Source organism: Gekko japonicus, unplaced genomic scaffold, assembly GCF_001447785.1.
Source record: "Gekko japonicus isolate JY-2015 unplaced genomic scaffold, Gekko_japonicus_V1.1 scaffold117, whole genome shotgun sequence".
NCBI lineage: Eukaryota > Metazoa > Chordata > Lepidosauria > Squamata > Gekkonidae > Gekko > Gekko japonicus.
In genome coordinates, this window is record NW_015173676.1 from 1,112,323 (window position 1) to 1,134,491 (window position 22,169).

Genomic DNA, 22,169 nt, shown 5'->3' on the forward strand with positions numbered 1-22,169 from the left:
ATAAGATGGACAAAAGGAAATAATTATCTTCTTGTAAAGTGATTATGGAGTAATTAAATTACGCAACTTGCTGCCAGTGGACATAATGGCCATGAGTACAGATGACTGTAAAGGGGATTAGATAGACTCATGGAGGATAGTTCCATTAATGGTTACTAGCCATGGTGACTAAAGGAAACCTCTGTATTCAGAGGTTTGCTATCTCTAAATACCTGTGCTAGAAGCAATATCAGGGAAGGCCTTGTTCTCTGTGCTCTGTTTGATAGCCTTCTGTGTTAGCTGGTTAGCCACTGTTTGAAACAAGATGCTAGTCTAGATGGACTTTTGGTCTGATCCATCAGGTCTTTTCTTACTTTCTTAGAAAGGTAGAGAAATCAGAGCAGATAGCTTCAGTTTCAGCATCTGAAAAATGGAAAATTCTTATTTCAGGATCAGAAAGTGATGAGGCAGGCCTTAGTAGGCTGTCAAAGGCGAAGAAGTGCTGAGGATTTCTGGAATTGATGTGGATCAAGGTGGTGTACTTGTGTTACTTAGCTGGGTAGATGGCAGATGAGAAAGCAGAGAGCATGACTCTATAATGGGTGAAATCAGCCAGGCCTCTTTGTTCTTCTCCAGAAGTGTTCAGCTGCATGAAAACATGAACAGAGGTATGGAGAGAGCAAGCCAGCACTGGAGACGAGAACAAATGACAGAATTGGTAGGATTGAGTTCAGCTGTGTGGTCTGGGAAACCCAGATTAGAACTGGCACTGGGGTGCTGGTGAACAGAAAACCTGTGCCTTCCTGTTAACTGTCCTTTTTGTTCCAAGGGGATACATAAAGCTGCACTATCTAGCTTCCATTTAAGTTTTTGTTTTCTATGCTAGCTCTGGTTTCACTTGTTCCATCACTGCCGATGGCTAACTGATGAGTTCTTCCTTTTTCCTGTGCTTATCCTTTTGGTCATCTCTTTGCTTGCTGGCTCCCTGTTCTCCTCCCCCTCCTCCTTTTATCATTGTGTGTATGCAAATATGATGGGGTACAGCATCATCTAGGAAGTGACACCTAGGCTCTTTCCCATGGATAGGAAGATTTGGTTTCCTTCACTTCTAATTTGAGGTGATGAGCTGCTGGACTGGATGAAAGCTACCTTCAGATTAAGATGTTGGGGAACAGAAATTCTTGTAAATCTGCCTCTTTGATTGACTCTTCAAAAATTCCTATTTACAGCCTGCAGAGTCCCTTCCCTGTGTGCAACGGGGTGTCGCTTTCCTGACCACCTGTTTTTTCCCTGTGGGGTTCAGTAGAACTGATGAAAGGCTGAGATTTCCTGGGATTTTTAGGGTACACTGAGAATTTAATTTCAAATGGAAATGGAGTTTAAATATTGTGTTAGCTAGTGACTGGATTATTGCTGTATGGCTAATTATACTGACCACAGCCTGAGTGCATGGCCCCTCCAAGAACGCAATGCCAGAGCTTGTGAAGAGTCTGACTCTGCTTATGTAAGTGAAGCTAGTGAGGTCAGCAAAGAGGCAGGGCCAGTAATGTAGCTTTCTAAAGGCCTTTTTTGCTCCTGCAGTCCTAGATAGGTTGGCACAGACCTGTACCGGCATCAGTTAAAAGGGAACTTTTGAATATTTGTCAGAGATGCTTTAGGCTGGTCCTGCATTGGGCAGGGGGTTGGACTAGATGGTCTGTATGGCTCCTTCCAGCTCTATGACTCTGTTGAACTCCACAGGGCGGTGGCTTGGCATTGAATTAGGGATAGGTGTTAGGAATAAAATTGGCATAAATGTTCCTTGGTGCTGCCCTACCTCACAGGGATGCCCTGCAGCAAGTTGTTTTGTAAGTTAACACTGCACCAAAGTTGAGCTGTTGAGATTAAGTTACACATCTGCAGCCTGGCAAGGAGGGGTGGGGGGTGGGGATCAGACCCCTCCCAGAGAGGAGCAGGATCAGCACCATTGAGAGAGTGCTCCACTGTACTCCTGCCTGCCTGCCTAGCGATCCATAGATTCCCAGTTAAAGCACAGTTCATTCAGCAATAGACACTTAGCTTCCCAGAGACAAGAGAACAAACCACAGATTCCCCCCCACACAAAGACGAGGTATACCTGACAGTGACATGGTGCTGTGGTTCACATGATCTGGCCGGCAGGATCTCCTCCAGATGAAGAGAGGTCGATCATATGCTGAATTTTGAGTCACACCATGTTCGGACCAACAGCCCATAGTGCCATAACATGTTACCTGGAAGTCACAAAACTTTATGTTCTCTACGCGTTTTGGGTGTCTCTGATGTGAAAGCCAGAGAGGATCCTCCTTTGGCTCTTATTTGGACTGTAGAAACTTATGTTCTCATGGGGTCCCTGTTCTCTCGTAACAAACAACTGATCTTCAGTGGTGATAAGCTGGCGCCTTCTGGCTATCTCTAGCCAGTGCAAGAAGATACACTTTTTTCTGAGAGAGACTGGCAGGGTTGTGCTTCTTAGAAAGACAGATAAGTACAAAGGATTCTAAGATGGCTGCACTTTGGTCAATAGATAGGCCTAGCAAAAGTAGAGAAAATGGCTCAGAAAATGCAGTGTTGGTTTTCATTTCTGTCATAAGCTTTTGGGACATCTGCAGCAAAGCTTAAACTCTTGCTTGTATATGTTGTGACTCCATAAGGTTTGCATTGTGCTACTTGGTATGCTGAAGGTCTCATGTATGCTATCTCCCCTTGGCTCTGTGATGTTTAGAAGTAAGACTTTTGTTCTTCCATTGTGAGATATCACTGTTTATGGACAATAGGGCTTCTGTATTTAAAGTGTCTGTGAATTTGCTCACAAAGGAAACAGTATTATGCAGGCGGCTGGTCTCATGGTTATTGTTTCAGGCTATGCTAGTCTGTTGTACCAGAAGAAGAAGAGGAGATTGGATTTATACCCTGCCCTTCACTATCCGAAGGAGTCTCAGAGTGGCTTACAGTCTCCTTTCCCTTCCCCTCTCCACAACAGACACCCTGTGAGGTACATGGGGCTGAGAGAGCTCTCTCGAGAACTGCTCTCTCGAGAACAGCTCTGAGGGAAGTTGTGACTGACCCAAGGTCACACCAGCAGCTGCAATTGGAGATGTGGGGAATCAAACCCAGTTATCCCAGATTAGAGTCTGCGCTCCTAACCATTACACCAAACTGGCTCACCAAGTGAAGAACTGGCCCTGTCTTTTGAGATTCTTGTAATAGCCCCCTGTGTAATGGTGAACAAAAAAAATATTTTCTTAATTATCATGATCATGCTAGCCTATATTTAAAAACAAGGGGAAACCCACAAGGACTTAAGGGGGGGATCTCATTTCCCTCTCCCCCACTATTTCTTCTTTTCTTTCCCTGAAAGCTCCTGAAGCCTCTCCCCTTTTCCTACTTCCTTCTCTCTTTCCAACCTAACAGCCAACCTACATTTATCTGCCCGTTTTCAGCTTGCCTCCTGGCAGCCTCTTCGTAGGAAAACTATGGCCTAGTGGTGCAGTGCCAGCTGCTTGGCCAGGCCCACTTCCATGGTAAGGAACCCTCAAGAGCTTGTAGGGAGCATATCACTTTCCCCAGTTTCCCCTGCCCACATTATTTCCCCTTTTCCTTCTCCTGGCAACCTCCATATCCTCTCCTCTGTCCCTGCCTCATTCTCCCCTTAGCCATTCACCAACCTACCCTTTATTTACCTCCTATCTTCAGCTATATTTATTATTTTCTTCATTTATACCCCACCTTTCTCCACAATGGGCGCCAAGGCACTTTACTTCATTCTCCTAAACTAGGATTGGCAGCTCTAGATTGGGAAATTCATGGAGATTTTTTTTGGGGGGGAGTCTGGGAAGGGTCTCCTCCAGAGGATGGGAGGGGACTTCAGACTTGGGGAGGGGTATATTGCCATACAGCTCACTTTCCAAAGCAGCCGTTTTCTCCAGGGGAACTGATCTCTGTTGCCTAGAGATAATTATAGTCCCAGAAGATCTTCTGCTTTCACCTAGAGGTTGGCAACCCTATTTCCTCTTCTCATTTTGATCATAACTTTGAGATACGTTAGGCTGAAAATATGACTGGCCCTATATCACCTAGCGTGCTTCCATGGCAGACTGATGATTTTAACCTATGTCTCCCAGACCCTAACGTGAAGCTGTAACCACTATAACCACACAGGATTTCATATGGTGGCTTCTGTTGAACAGAAATTAAAAGATGCCTGCTCCTTGGGAGGAAAGCGATGGTAAACCTAGACAGCATATTAAAAAGTAGAGACATTACCCTGCCAACAAAAGTCCATATGGTTAAAGCAATGGTATTCCCAGTAGTGCTGCGAGAATTGGACTATAAGGAAGGCCGAGCGCCGAAGAATAGATTCTTTTGAATTATGGTGCTGGAGAAGACTCTTGAGATTCCCCTGGACTACAAGGAGATCAAATCAGTCAATCCTAAAAGAAATCAACCCTGAGTGTTCCCTTGAAGGCCAGATACTGAAGCTGAAGCTCAAATACTTTGGCCACCAAATGAGAAGGGAGCACTCACTGGAGAAGACCCTGATGCTGGGAAAGATTGAAGGTCAAAGAAGAAGGGGACGGCAAGGGATGAGATGGTTAGACAGTGTTATCGAGGCAACGATCATGAAATTGAACAAACACTGGAGCACGACGGAAGACAGGAGGGCCTGGTGTGGTGTGGTCCATGGGGTCACGAAAAGTCGGAGTTGACTGTGTGACTGAACAACAACAACAACCTGGTGGTTGCTGCCTGGCCTGGCCCAATGCATCCTCCTTCAAAGGCCATAACAGCCCTGGAAATGGCCCTGCCACCTCCCCCTGCTTTTTACTGACAAAAACTGAGCCAAGAATGCTGTGGTTGCCTAGCAAAAACCATTGAGGGCTTTTGTTTGTTAAAGCTACAGGTGCTTCTTTTATCATTTTGGGATTTTTTAACGCCTGCAGTGTATTTTTTTAATTTCACATTTTTTCTTCAAACCTGGGGCATTTTTCAGGTTTGTAAAAAGTTCTGCCTTGCCCATTCACTGCTCCAGTTACTGGATTGAAGTATCTTTAGATGTAGCCGACAGCTACTATTATGTAGATCAGAGGTCCCCAACGTGGTGTTCATGGGTACTGTGGTGCCTGCTGATGTTTTTTCTGGCACCCCCAAGTGTTTTAGGAAGTGAGTGGGGCCAGGTAGGGCTTTTGCCCAGCAAGGTTTCTGACTGGCTATTGGAGATTTTGTTGGCTGTGCAGATTTTTAAAAATGTTGTTTTGGCAACAGCTGCCACCACAGCAACAAAACTCCGTATGATCAAAGCAATGATATTCCCAGTAGTAATGCATGGCTGCGAGAGCTGGACCATAAGGAAGGCCGAGTGCCAAAGAATAGATACATTCTAATTATGGTGCTAGAGAAGACTCTTGAGAGTCCCTTGGACTGCAAGGAGATCAAATCAGTCAATCCTAAAATAAATCAACACTGCCATTCCCTGGAAGGCCAGGTACTGAAGCTGAAGCTCAAATACTTTGGCCACCAAATGAGAAGGGAGCACTCACTGGAGAAGACCCTGATGCTGGGAAAGATGGAAAGAAAAAGAAGGGGACAGCAAAGAATGAGATGGTTAGACAGTATTATCAATGCAACGAACATGAAATTAAGCAAACTCTGGAGGACGACAGAGGACAGGAGGGCCTGGTGTGATGTGGTCCATGTGGTCACGAAGAGTCGGGCTCGACTGTGCAACTGAACAACAACAAACTGAAGTGAAGCTGTGGCAATAATTTTGTGGCTGGCTCTACCTCCTGTGGCAGCCATTTCATGGCAGCCAGGTTGTTGCTGCGCCCCACCACGTTGTGTCAGAAAATCAAATGTGCCCGCAGGCTCAAAAAGGTGGGGGACCCCTAATATAGATGAATGATGATACATTGTAGAGCATACCTAAAAGGAAAAACTTGTGCCGTTTGAACTTGAATTATCAAGAAGCAGGGTTGGAAGTGGGCTGCAAGAGTTCTACTTTGACTTTTAAGGACTTGATGCGACTCTATTGCTAACATTGCTCTGCTTGTTTGTGTGCCTTCTGATTTATTATTTTTAGCATTCATATACCAGACCATTTTTCCCTATGTGGTTTCCAAATAAGATCACAGAATACTATAATCGTACTCCCCACTTGTGCATGCTTAATTCAATAGTGTAAAAACACCAGAAGTAACTTCTCCCTTAACTCTTGTGTTGGATGACACATTGGTGCCAAAGGCTCCCATTCTTCTGTGATGTATTTTACTGCCTGTGGAGTAATAGGAGTATAGCATATTCAGTGGGGGTAGAAGGCAGGGGGTAGTGCCAGCAATGTTTAAATATGCTTGAGAATGGCACCAGCTGCTGGCAAGTGTGCCTGGCAATTTGGATGGCACAGAGCTATATAATATGGAGTCTGTTTGGCTCCGGTGGATGGTAGGAAGATGTCAGTTGTGCTTTTGATCCACAGAGAAGCCTGGGATTATGAAAGGGCTGCAACAGTGATAGCAGCTAACTGAGCTCAATGCTGCAGAGCCAGCATAGGAGGAAGAGGTCTAGGACTGTGTCTGAATGAGCAGATGATGCTTTGTTGCTATGGTTCCTGTTGCCTGATGGCAATTGGCTGTGTTGCTAAAAGAATCAAGATATTGGCTGGGCAGGGTTTGAAAGCAAGACAATCCAGCATAACCTTTTCACTTCCAAGATGACTGGCAGTCAGTGCCGAACCAGCAGCAGCAAAGTCTGATTTGTCACACTCGAGCGGCTGGGGCTAAGTCAGTGGGTTATGAGGCCATGCCTGCAGTGTGAGCGGTGTGTTGTGTCAATCTCCTAACTTGACATTCACTTCACATTATTCGTTTGATCAAGATGTGATGGCTCCTTTTTAATTATTATTTTTTTAATTTAGGAAGACAGGGGATACAGAAAAGGAAAAGATAAAAGGGGTTATATAACATCATTGTGTTTGTTGAAGACAATCATGTAGTGCAAAATATGTAAGACAGAAAATATTTTCCCTTACATCCCCTTTATTATAATTTTTAAGGCATCTCACCTACTCTCCCATTGGCCACTGGGGAAAGCTGCCTTGGTGTCCTATTGTCCCATCCTGCCAGCTCCTCCATTCTTACACCCCCACTTTTGACACATTGCACCTTGGGAGTTGTAGTTATCAGCTGGCCTTACTGCAACCATAGCTAAGGGAATTAGAACTACAGCTTCCAAGTTGGGAGTCCGAAGAGGCCGTAGGGCATTAGCAGGGAGTCAGTTGAAGTGTTAATCAATTAAACTGTTAAAAGGTGGGGTTGGGGGCAAAGAGAGGGCCTGGACATCTCCCCGAATTACATCTCCCCATGGAGAAAATGGTTGCTTTGGAGGGTGAGCTATGGCAGTATGGATCACTGAAGTCCTTCAACAATAGGGTTGCCAAGTGAAAAAATCGCTGCAGCAGGGGACTCCCGGCTTGCGGCTTGAGCGCGCGCGCAAAGTGCGCTCGCACCGCATTCATGTCACCAGGAAGTGACATGACGCCGCCGAGCACGCTGGGGGCGGGGCCACGACTGTCCAAGGGAAAACCATAGTTTCCCCTCGGATGGTCGTGGTCCTGCCCCTAGCGTGCCCGAATGGGCCTCTGGGGCGGGGGTTTCCCCGCCCCCCGGGGGCACTTGGCAAGCCTATTCAACAAACCTGGCACTCCCCTAAGTATTGCCAGCCTCCAGGCAACACCTGGAGATCTCCAGCTACTACAACTGATCTCCAGATGACCAAGATCAGTTGTCCTGGAGAAAATGGCTGCTTTGGGCAATGGACTGTATGGCATTACACCCTGCTGTGGTCCCTCCCCACCCCAAACCCTGCCCTCCCCAGGCTCTACCCCTCAAATCTACAGATATCTCCCAGCCCAGAGTTGGCTACCCTTTAACTGGCTACGGAACTGCTTTCCAGGCCCTTGGAACTCAGAAAACTCAGAAAACATGGCATAGGAGGAGGTGTCTTTCTACCGCCACTGCATAGCCCCAAATCAACATAAGTCAGGGGTGGAGGGAACCATACCTGTTACCCTGAGACTGTCCTCCCATACTACCCACTTGGGGAAGCAAAATGACTTGAGATAGCCCTGCCTTGTACTTCCGGTTTATGGCGGCGCGCTAGCAGTTGCACCTCCCGGACCTCCCGGGGGTGAGGCTGCGCTCCGGCCGAAGAAGGGGGTGCACAGGCTCTCAACCCTCCCCAGGGTCCCGGCGAAGGTACCCTGGCCATGGAACTTGCAAGAGGCTGCCTCTTCAAGGGCGGAATGCCCGAGAATTGAGGCACCTCTGTGTTCCGACGGTTCTCTGTGCCGAGAGACCGAATGGGCTTAGCAACGCTGACCAGGTCGAGCGACGGAGGTCATGCGGCATAAAAAGAAATGAAAGCAAGGTCGAAAGACCGATTATGAACGTGAGTCAATCTCATAGCGCTTAAAGAGGAAAAGTAGCTCCCCACCCTTCCCTACTAAACGGGGGGGAAAGCGAGCGGGGGAGGGACACCTCCCATGCGCATGAACTTTTGAGCGATTGAGGGGGGGAACGGAAGGATACGCAATAGAAACTGACTAGAAGTACTTACCCAAGCGAAGACAAGTGGTCAAGCACACATTCAGAGACTTTAAATTTTTTTACAAAAGTAAACAAACGAGAAAGATGGCGGGGAAGAGGGACAAAGACAGACTTTTGAAAACGAAACCAGAGAGCCCAAAACCGGAAACGATCAGCGAGACGACAAAGGCTGTAGGCGAGTACATGCGCCCTCTACTGGATCAGCTGGAAGACTTCAAAGAACAGATGTCCGTGGTAACTCAAAATATTATGGCTCAACAAAACCAGATAACTGACTTGATTCAGATAATGAAGCAAGATGCTGAGAAAGTGAAGGAAGTGGCTGTAACTACACAAAAAATGAAGAAGAAAGTGCAAAAGTTGGAAAAGAAACAGATTTCTCTGGAAGACCAAATGCTGCAAGTCCAAATGGATAAGGCTAACATGGTCCTGCGCTTCCAGGGTGTGCCAGAGAATAGAGGAGAGAATCTTAAAGAACTGATGACTGAGCTATTATTAGCCCCAGTGAGAGAAATGAAAGCGGAAGTGCTGTTCAGTGACATGGATGTGGCCTATAGGTCATATTCAGGATATATAAAGAAAAATAATCTGCCTGGGGAAATTGTAGTAAGATTCTCGAAGAGGCACATCAGGGATGCAATCCTGAAAGCAGTCGTTGCAACACCCCTGAAAGCAGGGGAGAATGTCATCAGAACGCTAAGGAATATTCCATTTGAAGTGAGGCAACGTAGAAAGAAATACAAAGAACTTGTGCTCTTTCTCCAAACAAACTCAATTGGATATAAATGGCTATTTCCAGAATGCGTAAAGTTCAAGATAAAGGAGAAAAAAGAAAAGATAGACTCTGTTCTGAAAGCTCAAGAGTTTCTAAAGGAACAGCTGGGAAGGCCAGAGGACGAGAAAAAAGAAGAGGATAGCAAGTCAGTGGCGAGTTGGAAAAGGGTTCGTCCGGGGAGGACTCTTTGTCTGAGCAGGGGGCAGCTGCCCCAAAAAGTCCCTACAAATTGCGGAAGAGAAGGGAAAAGAAGAAGTAAAGGCTGAAGGACTCTGATTTGTGCCTTTGAGAACTTTGGTTCTGGGGGATGATTGGGGGTACTATATGTTAGGATAAATCCTTAGGGGTTCTTGGACACCAATGTATACAGAGATAAAAATGCAGAACAGACACTCCTTATTCCCTACAAAGAGACAACACAACCTTATGTTTAAAGAATAAATGTTGTCTTTACTGAATAATATTGGAATTCACAAGCATACAAAAACTGTTTCACACACAAACACACAAGCTCCTTTAGGGACAATAGAAATGGAAAACAAGCAGTATGGAAAATAATAAACGTTGACTAACTGGGTGGTTGCAGACAAAAGGTTAATGGATATACTTATCTGATCCAGGAGGGAGTTTGATCTTCCCAATGAAGAATGCGGGAACAAAAGACCTAGCTGAAGGGATTCTAGTTCACACGGGTTGGAACCAGCCAAACACGTGTGGGCTTCACTTGGTCATGATCCAAGAAAACACGTGAGAATAACCTTCAGTAGAACTTCAGTTGCCTAGGTGGGATGGGGATGGCTAGCAACAAACAAAGGATGCTCCTAGCCTTTTAAAACCTAGTTTGGGGGTTGGCCTCAGTGCCAACCTCCTGTCCTTAGTCCGTCCCAGTCCCTATGTCTATTGGTCATTGGGATGTGATGTACCTATCTAGAGGGAGTGGGGCAATATTCAAATTCTATCCTATGCTTCTATAGGAACCATTTAGTCAAGGTGTCACAGTTGCATTGCCATGGAAACCTTTGATGTGGAGATGCTCTGGCCTGGTCCAAGGCAGTAAACAGGGAAAAGTCACTTTCAGATGCAAACCAGATACAGGGTTACGTGTTATCCAGGAACTCATCCATGGTGGTAAAGCTGTTGTTTGTGAGAGTCCTTGTGGCTGAGCATAATGGAGAATGCTTCTTCCCAAGGCAGGATGGGTAGGTGTGTGTGTCTGTCTTCATTAGCATATTGGTGCAGGCAGCACATTGGCACAGCAGCTTCCAGGTGCAGGCAAACCAAAGCAAGCAAATCATACAGCATTCCAAACCCATACACAAATGCAGATACATTGCATACATTCAAGCATCAGCACAATACAGATAAAAATACAATTTTAATCACATCTTCTAACATATACTAGACAGTTAAATGAAACTCTAAGGGTAAAAGTTTTTAAATGTTTTGACTCAGTTTATAAAAGTAACAACGATGAGAAGACTTGATGTAACTAAGCTAGCTGGAGGATTTCCTCTCTTGGGTTTTTAGTTAGTAGTGGGTACTTTACTTTCTCCCGTATTTGTAGTATTCCCCCCCCTCATTTTCTGTTGTAGTTAATTGTAGTGTTAAAAAATAAATAAAAAATCCCCTCTGGGGGCTTAAAAAAAAGAGAGAGATAGCTCTGCCTTATAGCTAAGCAGAAGGAAATAAACATGGCTCACCTCCCTCCATTTTCCCCTTCCCTCCGCCGCCCCATCAGACACAGCCAGGACACTCACCTGGAGCTTCTTTCTACAGCTCGTTGTATCTCTACCCACAACGAGCCTTACTCCTAGTTATCTATAAAATATAATAGTTTTTATTTCTGTTGGGGTACAGTTGTATTCTACATTTGAGTTTAAGTTTCAAGCTTCATAACTAATCTGTTTTGACTACATTCGTTTCATCCTTACTTATGTATTCAGTATAACAAGATGTGATGGCTCTTGAACAGTGTTCCGTCTAAGATGAGTTAGTGTGAGTTAGCTCAACATTTTTTAGCCTCTGGCTCACACATTTTTGTCTTAGCTCAGGAAGGATGGCTCCGGAGCAAACTAATTTATGCAGTAGCCAAATCGCTTGCTCAAAACTTTAATGCCAGTAGCTCACAAAGTAGAATTTTTGCTCACGAGACTCCACAGTTTAGAGGGAGCACTGGTCTTGAATAGCCACATCTTAACAATTGGAGTTCTGGGGAAACATTCTTTGTAGGAACACAGGAAGGGGTGGTTGGGGTGGGGTTGACCCAGAGTGGCCTCATGTTCCCTTGCCAGTTTTAATTGTAGACCTTTGTTGGAATATCCTTTTGCTTATTCCTCAGTCTCTGGTAGTTTGAGGATACCTCTTGCATTTATTTACCTAATGCTGTCAAGGAGACAAACTGCTGTTTTCTTGCTGTACAAAAACTCAGAGGAGGTTAACCAGGAGGAAGCATTGCTCCAGGGACACTGGGAGCATGGCAGCTGCTTCTGGTATGTTTTTGTAATCACCAGAACCTGAGACTCTAAATTTGCCTTCATGTTCTTTAAACAATCTGGGTGCCGGTGCTTTCCTGCTTAAGAGTTCTGAGGGAAGAAATATATCCTTTTTGGCTTTCTGTTCAGGGCTCCAGATGTGTTGCCTGAGTAGCTGAAATATTAATATGTTTATGTGGCCTTGTGCTCTTCAGAGTAGCTCTATGCCAGTGGTGTTCATGTGTTTGAGAGACTTCACCATGAAAGTGTATGAGATCTGTTTACAAGATATAACGTTACATGCTTTGCCATCTCTGGTATTATCCCAAGAATAGCACCACATGCCAGGCTTACTTATGACACTCCATTCCATGCCCTTTCCCTCAGTCACAGGGATGAAAGCTGTGCTTGCCAGCCCCTTATGCACTGAACCCATGAATCTGGTTTGAGAATTGAATGATGGCTACTACTACTAAAGGTAAAATGCTCCATTGTAAGAGGTTCCCCTTCTTAGGGGCATAAGAACACAAGCACTTGCTTGCTTAGGAAACATTGTGTAGGATTGAGCATTGGCAGCACTATACTTTTTCCAGCAGACAGGAGGAAGGCCAAGATGTTTATCAGACACATGCTTGCAGGGACACTGTAGCATGAAGAACTAAGTTAGTTGGGCAAGAACTTAGTTTGGACTTGTTTTGGACATCTATATTGCTTACTAGCCTGATACCTGTGCTTCACGATGGTATTTAACTTCCATAAATCCATTTAGAATACTTATGATGTGAAGTTTGAAATGTAACATTTGTTGTAGGAATTCTAATGGAGAAGATTGTAGTGTAAAAAATGAAGTGAGACATATATATTTTTTCTCTCTCTACTGAAGGACCTCTCTGTAGACTGCTGGGGCAAGCTCCCTCATGGCTTTAAGCACCCAGCAACTGCTGCTGCACCTGACAGACAACCGCCTATTAGGTGTAGGAGGAGGCGGGAGTGTGTTGGAAGCCACCAGAGCATTGCCAAGGGCGACATCCCTGATGGATTAAAGTACTCTAGTCCTGCTCCTACACCTGACAGTCACCTGCCTGTCTGGTGTTGGGTGGATTATGTTTAAAGGCATCAGGGAGCCTGGGCCAGCAGCAGGGCTAAGGCAATCTTGTTCAGCAAACCTCCCCGGCGGTTATCAGCATCCCTCCTCCTCTCCTACACCTGACAGGCAGCTGTCTGTCCAGTGTAGGAGGGAGGGAGTATTAGAAGCCACTGTGGAGGCGGGGCTGGCAGGATCACTAAGGCATTACTGCTGGGGCAGGCTCCCTTATGGCTTTAAGCACCCTGCAACTGCACCTGACAGACAACTGCCTGTTAGGTGTAGGAGGGGGGAGCATGTTTGAAGCCATAGGGAAGCTGGGTCAGCAGCTTTGCTTCACCTCACAGGCGGTTGGCCACTCCTGATTTCCTCAACTGTCATTAGCTCTCTGTAGTCCCCTGTAACTGTTTTTTTTTACCTCAGAACCCTGAGCTCTGCAGCTGACCAATCAGAGAGTGGGGAGTGCAAGGAGGCAGCAGCCTGGCAGCTGCATAGGAATCAATGGGGGGAGCACATTTTACCCCTTTTGACCCACTTAAGGGTCAAATTTCTAAAAGTCCCTTCTTAGTGAGCATCTACGCCATGGTAGGAGCACTCTCCCCGAATTTCGTGTTTCTAGGTCCAGCGGTTTGGCCTGGGCGTTGATTTTACGGTAAGGGGACTTTCTTTTATATATATAGATGAATGTAAGAGCTCTGCTGGATCAGGCCAATGGTCTATCTGTCTAGCATTCTGCCTCCCAAAATTGCCAATCAGATACCTCTGGAAGGCCTGTGAGCAGAGCACAGAGAGGGTCTCCATGTTGTTGCTCCCCCAGCGACTGGTATTTAGAGGTATACAAGGGTGGACCTGCAAGAAACTTGCGGGGAGGAGGCATTCCCCCACCTTTGCTTCCTTCCCTTTCCCCCTCCCGCTTTCTTTCTCTCCCCAAGCCAATTCCTCCTTTTTCTTTACAACCCTCCACCAAGTTGATCTCTCTCCCCACCCCACAAGCCATCCCCCTTCTTTCTCCCCCCCAAGCAAATACCCCCATCTTTCCCTTTCTCTTCCCCCCCAAGCCAGTCACCCCCTTCTTTCTCTCCTCCTTTCCCCCTAACTTTGAGCCCGGCAGCGGTGGCAGTGCCTGGGAGGCCAAGCCAGTGCAGGCTCAGCCATAAAGCCACCCGCTGCTTTCCGTCCCTCTTTGCTCCCAGCTTCCCAAAAGCGGAAAAGCCTGTGACTGCCTCCTCACTAGGAAAGCTGTTGCTAAGGACAGTCACGTGCTCAGAACTTTCCAAGGAGAGAGAGGGAGGTGGAGAGAAAGCTCCTTGTCCCTTGGTAAGTCCTTTCTCTGCCCATGAACAGAAAAAGCTGTTGTACTTTTGGGGGGATTTAAATATCCCCCGTATCATTTAAAAAAGTTTTTAGATTTTTCTGCACAGTTGGGGGGTGCCCCAAATGTGCAGGATAATCTCTTTTCCCTCCATGTGCCCCTGATCTGCGAAAATAAGTATCTGCACGTAGGGGGCCATGTTGGGAATTAGATATATAGATACTGCCTGTAAATATGGAGGTTCCATTTATCCATTACAATTCATTACTTGTGACCTATTCTGCATGAATGTATCAGATCACCTTTGACAACCATCTAAGCTAATAGCAATTGCTATACCATGTGGCAGTGAGTTTTATAAGTTAACAAGCCAGGGATGTGCATAAGCTTGCGGGGTTGCAGCACATTTCCCCATACCCCTATATTTTTTCTTTCCCTTCCCTGAGAACCTGTAGATTCTCCTTTTCCTGCTCCCTTCTCTCATTCCCACCCACCAACTGACCTACCTTTATCTGCCTCCCTGTCTTTACATTCTCCTCCTTCCTTCCTTCCCCCTGGCAGCCTCTGCTCAGGAAAACTATGGCCCTGTAGTGTGGTGGAGAACCCACAAAGACTAACACAGGGCATGTTATTTTCCCATTATCCATTCTCATCCCCTGGCCTGGATAGCCCAGACTTGTCAGATCTCGGAAGCTAAGTAGTGTCGGCCCTGGTTAGTATTTGATTGGGTGACCTTGAAGGAATACCAGGGGCGTGATGCAGAGGCAGGCAATGGCAAATCACCTCTGAAACATCTCTTGCCTTAAAAACAAGTCTAGCTTGCCGCCTAGTGGTGCATAATGATAAAAGAGCTAGAACATTTGGATGCCAGACAATCCTAGGATCCCCTGGCTATACTACACATGCCACCATACAATAATTATCATTATTCCCCTTTCTTGTACTATTTCTTCTTTCCCTCATCATGGCAGTCCTCATATTTTCACAATTTCATGCTTTCATTCCCAGCTGTATGTGCTTTTTGCATAGGCTTACCAAGTGGCGGTGGGGGATCCGCATGTCTTAACAGGATCCCTGCCGCGGGGACGGCAACACGCGTTACACCGACGTTGCCAGGATGCGATGCTACGTGTCGCTCTGGCAACGGCCTTGTTGCCAGAGCGATGCATTGCGTCACATCCTGGCAACGGCGGTGCAACGCGTGTCGCCGTCCCCGCGGCACGGATCCTGTTAAGACATGCGGATCCCCTGCGACCACTTGGTAAGCCTATTTTTGTACCTTTTCTCTCTTATTAACTCACCCACACACCTTTTACTTGCTCCCATTTTCAGCTGTATTTAGTATTTTATTTCTCCTCAGTGGGGACCTAAAATGGCATACAGAATTCTCCTTGCCTCCATTTTATCCTCCCAACAACCCTATGAGGTAAATTAGGCTGCAAAAGTGTAACTTGCCCAAAGTCACCTAGTGAGCTTTCCACAGCAGCATGGTGATTTGAACCTGGGCCTCCCAGATCTGTTATGAAACACTAACTGCTACACCACATTGACTATCACGGAGTGGCTACTGTTCCAACAGTACCAAGGAACTGGACCTGGGTGAGTCATGCAAGTCACATAGTAGCAAGTGGCTCAGTGGTTGCAGACAGGCCGGGCCCTGATAAATCCTCCCTCAAATGCCAAAAGGGCCCTGCCCTCTCCCCCTGCCTTTTACTGATAGCAACCAAGGCTCAAAAACTGGTAATACGGTGTGGTGGCCCAACAATGGCCACTATGGGTATTTGTTTCTTAAAGCTATAGGTACTGCTTCTATTATTTTTTGGGGGGGTTAACCCCCCAATTTTTGTTTTGTTCTTTGGTTTTTTGATTTTTCTGCAGACAAAGATCTGTCTTGTCTGTTCATGGCTCCAGTCTCCAGATAGAAGTATCCACAGTTTTGGTTGCATTGAGAATTGGTTGCATTGAGTTAAACCCACTTTTGCCTATCCTGAATCTACTGATCATCAATTGTATTTGGTGGAAGAGGAAAAAATAGTTCTCTTTCTAGTTTTTCTGTCCCAAACAGTCTCAGTTATATTTAATCTTTTTTTTTTAAGTGAAAGGCCTTTCCTTGTAGGCTACCCGTTTTTGTACTTTTTCTATCTCCATGTTTGTTTGTTTTTTGTGGGGGAACTGATGAGGCAACTGGAACACTGGACAGTATTCCAAATGCAGCCCCATATAGAAGAACATTACAAACTTTGGTTTTTATTTCAATTTTTTCCCCTAATAATTGCTAACACAGAATACGTTCCAGTACTCCATACTGAGTTGATGTATTTATTGACTTGTCCACCACACATCTAAGATCTTGTTCCTGGTCACTTACTACCAATACAGGTCCTATCAGTGTATTTGTTTGGTTAGGGTTTTTTTTCTCTCAATGTTCCATCATTCACTTTATACTAAGCCATTTACTGTGTTGTTTCTCACTCCCCCTATCAGGAGAAAACCCTTTGGATCTCTTCACAATACACGATTTTTCACTCTCCTGAATAATTTGGTGCAAACTTGGCCATTTCGCTGCTCATCCCTGATTTCAGATAATCCCATTATTATAACACTTCCTTCTTGGGTTGTCTCCATACTTCTTTCACTTTTGCGAGATGACCCCCCCCCCCAAATGGTATAGACTTCACTTTGCACACTGTCACAGTCCTGAATACCCTGCCCCTGGAGAAGAAAAGGTGAAGCACGGGCACAGCCTGGAGAAAGGCAGCAGCTCAGTTGTAGAACCAAGGAGAGAGCTAGTTGGGCCCGTAGGTGCAAGGGAAGAGCAGACAGGAGGAAGGTCATCCAGTACTAGATCCCTATGGAGCAAAGGCCTCCTCACAGGAGTTGCACAGGAGTAGGAGTAGGGAAGCAGGAACTGGGAGGGATCAGAAGAAGGGGATAAAAGACCCCAGCTGAAAGAGATAAGAGAAGCAGCTGGCTAGAAGCTTTGGGTAGATAGGCTTGGAGGCTTTGCAGATTAGAGAGTAGCTAGCATCCTGGATGCTTAGAAGGTGACATTCCTAGCCCAGAGAGAAACCAAGAGGGACTTTTCCTAACTGAACCAGGTGGACTAGCTCCCCCTGGCTTAACCCTGCAGAAAGAGTGCAGCAGCAAGAACAGGAGCTTAATGAGCTGGGAGAAGGACTCTGACTGGGAAAGCAGCCCCAGGACTTAGATATGAGCAAGTGAAGGTGATGAGAGATGAACTGGCCAGGCTACAGGATGGCAGTTAATCACTGGAGCTGGCAGTGTAAAAGAGCAAAGTATTAAAGTCCTGGTGTTAACATTTCTGGTGTGTTGACTTGTCTTTGGCACTTTGAAAGCCAGTTTGGTGTAGTGGTTAAGTGCATGAACCCTAATCTGGGAGAACCAGGTTTGATTCCCCACTCCTCCACTTGCAGCTGCTGGATGACCTTGGGCAAGCCATAGTTCTGTCAGAGCTGTTCTCTCAAGGACAGTTCTCTCAGAGCTCTCTCAACCCCACCTGTGGGTGTCTGTTGTGGGGGGGGGAAGGGAAAGGAGTTTGTAAGCCGCTCTTGAGGCTCCAAGTGAAGGGTGGGGTATAAATCCAGTCTCCTCCTCCTCTTCTTCTGCAGGAAGACGATGGCATCTCCACAAGGGGAGATCCACTGTCTTCCTGTGACAAAATGTTGCAGGAGCTTATTTCTAGAGGAGCACCGTGACTGGATACATTGAGACAAATGCAGTAGGGTAGACAGAGCCTCCCTCCTGAAGTAAGATCATAGTCTTATAAATAGCTTAATTTCTCAGTGATGAAATGGGCTGAAAATAATGCGGCTATAGCTGCATCTCAGAAGTTAGCTTGTAGATTGTGCAAAAAGAGGAGCCTGTATTCAATCACATGCTTGTGCTGTTCCTTCCTCTGCTGAGGCCATGTTCTGGAAATCTTGTTCCAAGTCAATGATGTAAAACTCAACACAAGATCCTGTCCAAGGGAGTTTTTTAGTAATTTTTCTTACCCCTTTCTATACTTTTTCCAGCTATGTGATGTTTATTCAGAAGTAAATCCCACTGAGTTCAATAGGACTTACTCCCAAGAAGGACATATAGGATTGTGGCCTTAATCTTTCTCAGGCAGTGGCAATTAGTTTAGATATCATCAGCAAAGTAGGATTTTGTTTCTCTGTTCCTAAGGGCATCAGTTTTCATTTACTTACATAGAATCCCATCTTTCATTTTGTAGTTTATTCATTCAGTTTGGAGTATTCCCTCTAGAACTCTTAGTGCCTCTGGAATTTCACTATTCTGAATAATTTGGTGCTGTCTGCAATTTTGACTGCCTCTTTGTTTACTTCAAATTTATGGTTGCCAACTCTGGGTTGGGAATTTCCTGGAGATTTGGAGGGAGGAGCCTGGGGAGGGACTTCAGCAGGGTATAATCCCATAGATTACATGTTCCAGAGCAGCCATTTTTTTCCAGTTGAACTCATCTGTCATCTGGAGATCATTTGAAATTCCAGGAGATCTCCAGGTTGACAGCCCTATTCAGATTCCAGGTAATTTGTTAACAATATTAATAGCATCAGTCCAAATACAGATTTTGGTGGGAGCATGGACTCTATTGTAACCAGGGCTTTTTTGTAGAAAAAGCCCAGTAGGAACTCATTAGCATAATAGGCCACACCCAACAGCAGAAACTCATTAGCATATTAGGTCACACCCCATGTTACCAGAAGTGTTGTCGTCCAGCCACACCCACCTTTTGATTCTTATTCTGTTTACTTTGTTGTCAAAACCCTGGGCTTTTTTTTGTAGCAGGAACTTCTTTGCATGTTAGGGCACACATACCCTAATGAAGCCAATCCTAATGAGTTTCTGCTATTAGGTGTGGCCTATTATGCTAATGAGTTCCTGCTGGGCGTGACCAACTCAGGAGCCAGGCCGGAACTATGTTCCTGTGCATTCCTAAAAAAAACCCAAAATAGCCCTGATTGTAACAAATGTTTACCTTCCCCTGTAACTCTGCTTCTCTGTGTTGTGGTCTTCACCTTCACCCCACCCTTTCAATTTTTGGGCAACTTCTTGGAGTCATGATCACCTATGATGTTAGCATCCAGTTAAAAACATTGTTGGAAGTCTAAAAATTTAGACAATTATCGTTTTACCATTTCTGGGTAGGCAATGGCTTGCTGTGATACTCAGTAATAGATATGCCCAGAAAATAAGTAGCATTTGGATAGACAGAGGTATGGCCTGCTGTGGATATGCACAAGGAGGGAAGGTAGACCATGCTACAGTTCAGGATGCATCACTGTTCACACACCATTGTTGCACTTGCATGAAGCCTTCTGCTGAGTCAGGCCAGAGTTGCTCACTGTTTGGTTATCAACCTGTTGCATCATTTTGATAGACACAGTTGAAAAACAACATCTAGTCCTGTACTGTTTCATAGCATCAACTTTTCCTTTGCTCCTAGCTCTCCCCTGCAGATTTTTGGATTAAAATCTTTACAATCTCCCCTGCAGATTTTTGGATTAAAATCTTTACAATCTGCTATCAGTTTTAAAATATTTTGCATAGAGAGCTTTACTATGCAGGTTTCAGTGCTGCTGATACTAATTTTTTTTTTTATTTGCATTTAAATTTTGTCTTTTGAGAGAGAGAAAGAGAGAGAGAGAGCGCCACAAGAATTCAGTCGTCCTTTAACCACAGGAATGAACAAACCATAACTAGGCTAGCTTTATAGGGTTTCAGTGCTGAATCTCTCCCTTTACTTTTACAAGTGGATGTGGTAGAATATATCCACTAAAAATCATGTAAGGTTGCTATTTAATATACTTATATCCCACCTCTCAAAATATCTCTTTGAGGCATCAGTCCTCAGATTTTAAAATACCAAAACAAGAGGCATTTGGAAGGACATTGTACATCAGGTAAGTAGGGTATTGCAATGTGGTTTGTAAAGTGTAGGATGAAGTCGAATTAAATGCAGAGAAGCAGTGAGTGGGAAGGGGTGTTGAATCTTCCCCCTGTACATCTTTCTGAAATCGCCTTCCCTCATAATCTGGTTTTCTCCCTGTGGGATTAATTTCCTATCTCAGACCCATGCTTGGGGGAAAAACAGCTGGTAGCCGGGAGTATAGGCAGGGGAAGAAATTGCCCCTTCCATGCCCCATGTTATATCTGTAAAGTAAAGAGCTGCTCTTTTCTAACTTATGGTGTGAATCTGTAGTTAACTATTTCCATTTCAGAACATGATTTTCCACGTTGGGTAATTTAGAGCACACCAATTCTGAGTGTCTCCTGTTGTGTGAATACCAGTCTGTGACCCCCTAGTTGTCTTCATGTTGTAGTGTCCAATGCCTTCATATATACTGTTGTCCTCATTGTGACAATACTTGTCTTCTAGCCTAACGAGGGCATGTTGTAAAATGGATCTCTGATCCAGCAAGATTTATCTGTGGCAAAGACACTAGGTAGAAGTCTGTGTAGAAAGTCTGTTGTAGGTTGTCGATCTAAGTTATCCATACAGTGGAGGGTTAATATTTCAGGGGCTAGGTACTGCTGATTTAGAATATGGTCTTATTGTCTTGGGGCATGTGAGGATATAGAAAACACTGAACTGTTGTGTTGTTTTTTGCTCCTTTACAGGCGCTTCACCAGTTGTACTATGACCCCAACATTGAAAACAAGAACTTGGCTCAGAAATGGCTCATGCAAGCTCAAGTCTCACCCCAAGCCTGGCACTTCAGCTGGCTATTACTTGACATGGACAAGGTGCCTGAGATTCAGTACTTTGGGGCAAGTGCCCTCCATATAAAGATCTCACGCTACTGGAATGACATCCCAGCTGACCAATATGAGACCCTCAAGTCACAGCTCTTCAGTCACATAACCCGTTTTGCTAGTGGCTCCAAGATTGTGCTGACTCGACTGTGTGTAGCATTGGCTTCATTGGCGCTCAACATGATGCCAGAGGCATGGCCGTGTGCTGTCGCTGACATGGTGCGAATGTTTCAGTCAGAGGACTCTAACATAGATGGACGAGCTCGCTGCTTGGCTCTTCTAGAACTGCTGACTGTCCTGCCAGAGGAATTCCAAACTAGCCGCCTGCCTCAGTACCGCAAGGGGCAGGTGCGTGGTGTCTTGGCACAGGAATGCAGTTCTGTCTTTCCACTACTAGAGCAGCTGCTGCAGCAGCAAGACTCTCCCAGCTTCATTAAACAGAAGGTGCTGAAGTGCTTCTCCAGCTGGGTGCAGCTGGAGATACCCTTGATGGAGTGTGAGAATTTAATCCAGGCAGCCTTCACTTCCCTGCGTGATCCAGAACTATTTGACACAGCAGTGGAAGCTATTGTCAATGCCATTTCCCAGCCTGATGCTCAGAGGTAAAGGTTAATCTCACATTGGGGGGTATACAAGATCTGTTGCCTGTGCTGTAAGCCACTTTCCATATGCAGCTGCCAAGAATGCACCTGTGTCAGCAGAGCTTCCATCACCCCTCAGTAGCCATGGTGTGTTTCCAGGCCAGAGTCTAGAGTGTGTGTGTGGGTGTGTGTGTGTGGGGGAAGTATCATGTTCATGCATTTTTCTTCAATGGAGAGAGTGGGCACAGGATGCTGCAAGTTCTCTTGATGGAAATGGGGGAGTGGGAGGCATGGAGAGGTGAGAGTAGAGATCTGATTGGGCAGAATGATCCTTTGCAAACAAGCTTTAGCAGTCCTTATCCAGACATGTTTTTTTCCTTAGCATGTTAACTCATTCAAAACAAAACTATGTAGTACTGAAACTAGGCTGAAAGCACCGCAGTCTTGATTAATTTTTAAGTCAGCACAAACCATTGAGAGAGATGTAGAAGACTGAGTTTTGTGCACTTGAGTTCTGTAGACATGGCTAATTTATAAGAGCAATTGCTGGTTATGTTATAATCCAGTAA

At 45.4% G+C, this 22,169-nt stretch overlaps 1 protein-coding gene across 2 annotated transcripts in view; it reads left to right on the forward strand.

Moving 5' to 3' along the window:
• IPO13 (importin 13) overlaps positions 1-22,169 on the forward strand; it is an 89,639-nt gene that overhangs the window by 17,368 nt on the left and 50,102 nt on the right. Inside the window, exons 1-2 of one of the 2 annotated variants that reach the window (XM_015422963.1) lie at positions 12,240-12,321; positions 20,885-21,621. In XM_015422963.1, the coding sequence (XP_015278449.1) occupies positions 20,948-21,621 (674 nt within the window). In that variant the 5' untranslated portion in view covers positions 12,240-12,321; positions 20,885-20,947. Of the gene's footprint in view, positions 1-12,239; positions 12,322-20,884; positions 21,622-22,169 lie in introns of those variants that run through there. The other variant, XM_015422962.1, reaches the window with a different exon arrangement.